Consider the following 8053-nt stretch of genomic DNA (forward strand, 5'->3'; position numbering starts at 1 on the left):
AAGGGGAAGGGAAGGGAATGGAGGGGGAGGGGAAGGGGAATGGAAAAAGGAAGGGGAAGGGAAGGGAAAGGGGAAGGAAAGGGAATGGGAAGGGAAGAGTATGGGAAAAGGAAGGGGAAAGAAAGGGGAAGGAAAGGGAAGGGAAGGGAAAGGAAGAAAAAAGAAAAGAAAAAAGCATGTAGGGTTTGTGCATTATGTGGGTGTCGGGAGATGACCATTAATGAGGAATCTGGATCAAGGCTATACAAGTGCTCTATGTATAATTCTTATAATTCTTCCGTAAGCTTGAAATTAATTCAAAATAAACAATGATAACTCGTTTACAGACGGACGCTAGGCTCTAGAAAAGCACAGGTTCTATTCTAACATAAGTTATTAGAGGGAACTTAGGAGAATGGGCAGATAGGGAGTCACCAGTAGCTTCCCTGATGGAGGCCGCAGAATGGAGTGCAGAAAGTGCCTACGAAGTCACCTGCAAGCATCAGCTGAAGGGAATCACTACGTCCTGAGAGCAGAGGACACACTAACCTCCTCTTTGCACGTAAATAACCAGAGAAAGCCATTTAGAGCACATAAGGACAGCTTTACCCAACCTGCTCCTGCCTCCCTCCAACCTGCTAGTGACCACCCCACCTCCTCCCTCCTCCCCCCAAAATCTGCTAGTGACCACCCACCTCCTGCCTCCTCCCCCATGGAGTTCTTTAAACTCTATTTTCTACTTCCAGTCCTTGCTGTTTATTCTGGAGCAGCAGCAGCACGGCCTGTGCAGTTTCTGCTACTTCCCTAGAGCTGCAGAAACATCCCAGTGAGGCCAAACAGCAGAAGCGGCCAGCACTTCATTTTTCATAGGAAAATGGAGAGCCCCCAAGGAAGGGAGGTCTGGTTCTTTGCCAAAAGTATCCTGAACAAAATATATTTTATATAAATCAAGGCCATGTGAAGAGTGGAAGCCAGAATTACAATGATTCAGAAAAAGGACCCTTTAGACCAGGTAGGTTTTGGGAAAGGATGTGGCTATCTCTGACATGTGCTTTAAACCCCGGACCTTGGCTGGACATGGTGGCTCACGCCTGTAATCCCAGCACAATGGGAGGTGGAGGTGGGCAGACTGCTTGAGCCCAGGAGTTAAAGACCAGCTTGGGTAACATGGTGAAACTGCATTTCTACAAAAAATACAAAAATTAGCCGGGTGTGGTAATGTGTGCCTGTAGTCCTAGCTACTTGAGAGGCTGAGGTGGAAGGATTGCTGAAACCTTGGGAGGTTGAGGCTACAATGAGTCCTAATCATGCCTTTCTGTACTCCATCCTGGGTGACACAGTGAGACCCTGTCTCAAAAATAAACAAATAAACCCTGGACCCAGTAACTTTTAAGCCTTTTTTTTTTTTTTTTTTTTTTAGACAGAGTCTCTCTCTGTCACCCAGTCTGGAGTGCACTGGTGCGACCACGGCTCACTGCAACCTCTGCCTCCCTAGTTCAAGTAATTCTCCTGCCTCAGCCTCCCGAGTTGCTGGGACTGTGGGTTTGACCCACCACACCCGGCTAATTTTTTGTGTTTTTAGTAGAGATGGGGTTTCACTGTGTCAGCCAAGATGGTCTCGACTTCTTGACCTCATAAACCGTCTGCCTCGGCCTGTAATCCCAAAGTGCTGGGATTAAGGCATGAGCCAATGTGCCCGGCTTTTTAAGCCTTTTAAAACTAAAAACTTGGGTTAAGAGAAATGGGGCTTTGGTTGAAAACAGTCATCTGGGGGTGTTGCTTGAAGCCCTGTGACTCCAATAGGCAAATAATCAATCCTTGTTCCTGCTCCTCAGGGGCGTCTCAGTAACTTCCTGGAGGGAAACTTTGTGAGTGCGGAGGGCAGGGTGCTCTCAGGGACAGAGCAGTGGCAGTAGTCACCTCTGTCCCTCCGTGTGGCTGCTGGATACGGGCCCACTGGGTGGAGAGCGAGGCACCACTGGGCCTTTGCAAGGCAACTGATGGCAAGGCAACTTTTTCTGGGGGGGCTGGTGAGGAGACTTGCATCTGACGATGGAGAAGCTACTGGGCAAGTTCATTTTCTGAGATTTTAATATGAAGCACTTTGTAACTGGGCATGAAAAGCACAGAAGCAGTATATACAATCAAGCAGGTGAATCATATTGTTCCATGTGGTGTTTCCACCTGAAACATTCTCTTAATCTTATGGTTTACCCGAAAGATGTCTGAAAATAGGAATCTGCTAACCCATGATAGAAGCATTGTAAAGGTTGGGGGGAATGCAATCAGGACCCAAATGCATTCCCAGAGAAATTCCCTCAGGACGTTTGCACAGCTCTGCGATGCTCCTGGGGTGAGCCACCTTCTGGTCCCTCCGAAGTGCATTCTTTAGACTACAAGGCTTCCTCTGGGAGCCCACGCCAGTCTGTCTCTAGCCATCTTGGCCTGCTCCAGAATTCTGACCTTTCCAAAACCTGCCTTCCAACATGGAAGGGCCTTCAAGAGTGACTCTGGTTGTGGACAAAGACTCAGGGACGAGGAGAAGTCTTCCTCCTTGGCGAAGGCCCCTCACACAAACAACGGACACTGGAACACAAAGACACTCTTCGGCTGTTAGTCTGGAGTCTTTAGGATTTTTTTAAAAAGAGGGTGGGAGGGAAGAAACCTGGCTGCGGCAAGATGCTTCATGAAAATCTTTGCAGGCTATAAGCTTGTAAAAAGCATATACTATATTTTGCTAGTTATTTATTTATTTATTTATTTTGAGACAAGGCCTCTGTCCCCCAGGCTAGAGTGCAGTGGCACAGTAATGGCTCATTGCAGCCTCCTTCTCCTGGGCTCCAGTGCTTTTCCCACCTCAGCCTCTCAAGTAGCTGGACTACAGGTATGCACCACTACACTTGGCTAATTTAAAAAGTTATTTGTAGAGATGCGGTTTCACTATGTTCCCCAGGCTGGTCTCCAAATCTTGGGCTCAAGAGCTTCTCCTACCTTGGCCTCCCAAAGTGCTGGGATTACAGGTGTGGCCCACCGCACCCAGTCACGTGAAAAGCAATATGGTGTAGATAATATATAATACTATATAGCTGATCCATAGAATAAAATCAGAATCCACGAGTTCATACTAATAAACAAATGGGGAAGAGGAAAAATTCTTCCATATAGTAGAACTCCAATTAGTAAGTGTAGAAGAAATAATGAAAATAGACAATCAACATTTGGCAAATGTTAAAGAAACAATATTTCAGGTCAGAATGAATCATCAAGGGATGCGAATGAGTGTGCAAAAGTTTGATGAGCGCAGGACATTCAGACAGTATCATCCCATAACATACTTATTAATTACCAGGAGAAAAACTGTAACTTCACAGTGAAGAAAGTTACCAGGTACCACTTAAAGCAATAATAAAGCAACAACGGGACAAACCAATGTGATGTGCCTGCTGACACAATGCACTGAGGATACAATGACACTTTCATGGTATTCTTGACCAAAATGGATTTAATCAAGAAAAAAAGAAAACTGAGGACACTGTACAAAATACCTGGCCAGTATGCACTGAGGTCATGAAAGACAAAGAAAAGGTGAAGAATGGCCAGGCAGTGTGGCTCATGCCTGTAATCCCAACACTTTGGGAGGCTGAGGTGGGTGGATCATTTGAGACCATCCTGGCCAACACAGGGACACCTCAACTCTACTAAAAATAGAAATATTAACCAGGCGTGGCAGTGTGCACCTTAGTCCCAGCTACCTGGGAGACAGCTGGGAGGACTGCTTGAGTCCAGAAGATGGAGGATACAATAAGTCGTGATCTTACCACTCACCACCGCACTCCAGCCTTGGGGACACAGTGAGACCCTGTCTCAAAAAAAAAGAAGAGAAAAGAAGAAAAAGGAAAGGGAAGGGAAAAAANAAAAAAAAAAAAAAAGAAAAGAAGAAAAAAGGAAAGAAAAAAAAGAAAAGATGAGGAACTACTCAAGATTAAAAGAGATAAGACCAAAGAAATCTGACAACTAAATGCATGATTACGGGGTCCTGGACCAGAAAAAGAGACCTCAATGGGACAGTGTTACCTTCTTGATTTGGGTACCTGTGGTTGTTATGTAAGATGTTAACATTCTCTTCGGAGGGCATGTGAGAATTTTTTGTCCTATTTTGGTAACTTCTTCTAAGGCTAAATTACACTTGAAAACATAAACATGAGGGATTAGACTTTAATACCCAGTGCCTGACACTGTAAAGCTTTGTAGGCTGACGTATGTCAGGGCTCCACATCCATGTGGGAAGCAGGTGTTGGGACCCATAGGGACCTTATCAGGGGCAAACTCAGGCCCTGAGGTTTATAGACACAATTCATGATAACCTTCAAAAGATGTAAAAATATCCCCAATGGGTTTCTGGGGAGGGTCACAGGCATGCCACGTCCCTCCTTCAGCCTCTGAAAGGAGCTGTGCGCTTCTAAGACCCAGTCATGACCTGGGCGCGAGAAATGCAGGCAGAAAACAGCGCATGCCCCTAACTTACTTATCCTGGGATTCGATGTACACATAGAGATGAGGCTCGAAGCACTTGGAAACGATGCCATGAAATGGATTGTCTGGGGCTTTGGGCTTCTTTGGCTGTAAAAACAAAGAAAAATAAACCCAATACTTGAGTGGTCTTTGCAAATGTTCAAGAATTTTTTTAAAAAACATCATTTCAAAGTTCAAAATACAAGGGTACTTGACGTAATTGAAGTGGGAAAACGTCGGCTTCACGATTCACCCCAGTAGGTGAACAAAACACCAGCTCTGTTAGCATCACTGGCTTGCTGTGGACGGTGGAAGACTTAGTGTTACTCTGATAACATACGCATTTTGAATCTGGAGCTGGTCATCATCTATCTGACTGGTGTTTTCCAGAATTTACATCCTGGCTAATAACAGCACCTTGTACTTGTATACTGCTTTAGAACTCATAAAGTGCTTTCACGCAATCCAATTTTTGACAGCCTCCACTTACTGATTGTTACTATAGGCCAACCACTTTGATACCAACGAATACATCACCTGTTCCTCACAATAACCCTTCATGTAGGTATCCCTACTACTTATACCACAAGAAATGAGGACTCAGAGGCTCTCTAACCTGCCCCAAGACATATGTAGAAGTCTGCTTTTCTTACTCTACAACTCTTTCTATTGTATCATGATTTTCCTGCAATGGTTCCCAGAAGGTTTTGAATTTCATCAGTAAGAAAATGTAACAAAAAGAAGGGTGGAGAGCCAATAGAGGGTTGTTACCTTTATTTTGCTACTTTCTATTCTTACCACAAGTTCCTAAAAAAATATATAGGTTTGTTTTTTTGAGACAGAGTCTCCCTCTGTAGCTCAGGCTAAAGTCCAGTGGCGCCATCTCAGCTCACTGCAACCTGTGCCTCTGGACTTAAGTGATTCTTGTGTCTGAGCCTCCTAAGTAGCTGGGATTACAGGTACGTGCCACTACGGCCAGCTAACTTTGGTCTTTTAAGTAGAGATGGGTTTTGCCATGTTGGCCTGGCTGGTCTCGAACTCCTGGCCTCAAGCGATCCACCTGCCTTGGCCTCTCAAAGTGCTGGGATTACAGGCATGAGGCATCGTGCCCAGCCAGAAAAAAGTATTTTATGTCCCAAATCTTATAAGAATAAAATAGCAACATATAGGCAGTACTTTCTGGAAAAGGACAGAAAGAGAGGGGAGAGAGAGAGAAAGAGATAGAGACACACACAGAGGGAGGGAAGCAGGCAGGCAGACTATACTGTCTACTTTTTTTTTTTTTTTTTTGCTTTAGGCCACTGTAACACTAGACCAGCACTGGTTCCCAGATTGTTACTTGGAAGCCACTGATAAAGAAGTCATATGACAGCCAAATATTTTAAAACTCTATGTGCTACTTAATTCCTTTCCAAATTAAAAAGTAAGCAAAGATTTTCCTACATGTTACTTTCTATTCCTAAAAAATGTCAATTCTGTCTATTGCCAAATGGCCACGAAATGACCCTGAGGCAAACACACCTTGCTGGGGCTGGTACTAGAATATAGTGTGTATGGAAACTGCACCCACAACATACTGGTTAAATTGAACTACTCAGATCTTATTTTTTTAACCCCACTTTACTGAGGTATGACTGACACTTTAAAAGGCCAACATATTTAATGTATATACAGCCAGTGCTCGACTTACGACCACGATTGGTTCCGACAGACGGGTCGTAACACGATTTGGTCATAAGTTGAGTAGGCTATATGCACGCGGAGATGGTAGTGTTGGCGGAAGCTGGTCCACACTATTGTACGCCCAGCTGGGCAACGTTTGCGCTGCCAGACGCGGAGCAGTCGTGGCTAGCAATTGTGGTCGTAAAGTCGAATGGTCATAAGTTGTATAGGTCATAAGTCGATCAATACCTGTATCCTAACGAGTTTGAGAATAAGTAAACACCCATGAACCCCTCACCACCACCAAGGCCATGTGTATCTACCACCTCCCCAAGCTCCCTCCCACCCCTTTAGTTGTTGTTATTATTACTTGTGGTAAAAATACTTAACATAAGATCTACCTCTTGAACTGCTTATATATTTTAATACATACTGGAAGAGCTAAGCCCCAATGACAGGCAAAAATGGTAATTACCTATTTCTGTTTTTTTAAAATAACACACTGCAATAGCTAAAAACAACTGTAAAAACTGATCTGTAAAAAAATGACCAAAAATTTAATGTCAACTTTAGACACACTCACTCAACCTAGTACTCAGCCCCTCCTCCCTTTCCACCTTCCAAGAGTTCAACGTCTTTAATTTTTTGCAAGGTTTCTAGAAACTCTGGTCCTTCCTAAGAATAAATACCATCTCCACTGTTTACTCTTATCATCTGGAAGCCACTGCCACAGTCAGGCCTCAGAGTAAGACCCCCACAGGGCCTCAGGGGCCACGCAAGACTGGCTGACTGGACTTGAATCTGCTGGATCTAGAATTCCACGCTAGTGCAGATGTCCTGGGAGTTTTTCTGCACTTCCATTAGTTTGAGATGAAGGCTCTATGATGGAGGATGAGGACTGTGAGGAGTGGTCCTCACCCATTTGTCCTTTTTTTTCCAAGTCAGTATCTATTTTTTATTACTGATTCCAAATGATGATTTAAGTGAATAGAAAAATGTAATTTGATTTGTCTGACTCTGTAAGACCAGATATTATGGTTTTAGATTCGGAAAACATGGCTACTACTAGCAGGTATCTTTTTATTAATTAAATAATAATTATAGGTATTATAGTTATTTTTTAATTTTTTTCTTCTTTTGAAGAAAATTCACATTCTGCAGGATAACTTCTGGTAATTACACATGGAAATTTACATAATACAGAATGTTGTCATTTAAAAAAATCAACATGTATATTTTCTGCTTTTGTTTTTTCTTTTTTTTTTTATTTTGAACAGGTATATTTTGTATTTTTACAGACTTACTAATTTATGTGTACTTTCCCAACTACGGACAATATTTTATCACTTTGAAACGGCTACATTATGAAAAATGACTTAAAATGTCTATAGATTATCTAATCTATAAGTCCATCTAATCTATATGTCTATCTAATAATCTATATGTCTATCTAATCTGTAGACTTAAAATGCCTATAGATAAGTATATAGACTTAAAAAGTCTATAGATTAGATAATATTACTGTACTGATGTAAAATTTTCTGATTTTGATCTATGGTAAATGAGTGAACTTACAAATTGTTCTAAAGGTGGAGGGAGTAGGGAGGAAATGATAGTTACATAGGAAAATGTTAACAGTTGCTGAATCCAGAAGAAAGATATTTACAAGCTCGTTGTAACTTTTCTCTTCATTTGACATTATTAACTGTCCCCGGAGGAAGCTGGGAGATGGGAAGGGGTCTGGATCCACTTCCTGGTTTGATGATGCACTATAGTACGTTAACTTTCCCCCTGGAGAAGGCTGAGAGATGGAAGGGTTGGATCCACTTCCTGGTTTGGTGATGCACTATAGTATGTTAACTGTCCCCTGGAGGAAGCTGGGAGATGGAAGGGTTGGATC

At 42.9% G+C, this 8053-nt stretch overlaps 1 protein-coding gene across 4 annotated transcripts in view; it reads right to left on the reverse strand.

Annotated features, from left to right (window-relative positions):
• Window positions 1-8053, reverse strand: part of VPS53 (VPS53 subunit of GARP complex) — a 181608-nt gene that overhangs the window by 56775 nt on the left and 116780 nt on the right. For all 4 annotated transcript variants that reach the window (XM_017510590.2, XM_037732101.1, XM_037732100.1 and 1 more), the window contains one exon: window positions 4505-4599. In XM_017510590.2, coding sequence (XP_017366079.1) covers window positions 4505-4599 — 95 coding nt within the window. The remainder of the gene's footprint in view (window positions 1-4504; window positions 4600-8053) is intronic.

Source organism: Cebus imitator, unplaced genomic scaffold (genome assembly GCF_001604975.1).
Source record: "Cebus imitator isolate Cc_AM_T3 unplaced genomic scaffold, Cebus_imitator-1.0 Scaffold441, whole genome shotgun sequence".
NCBI classification, from domain to species: Eukaryota; Metazoa; Chordata; class Mammalia; order Primates; family Cebidae; genus Cebus; species Cebus imitator.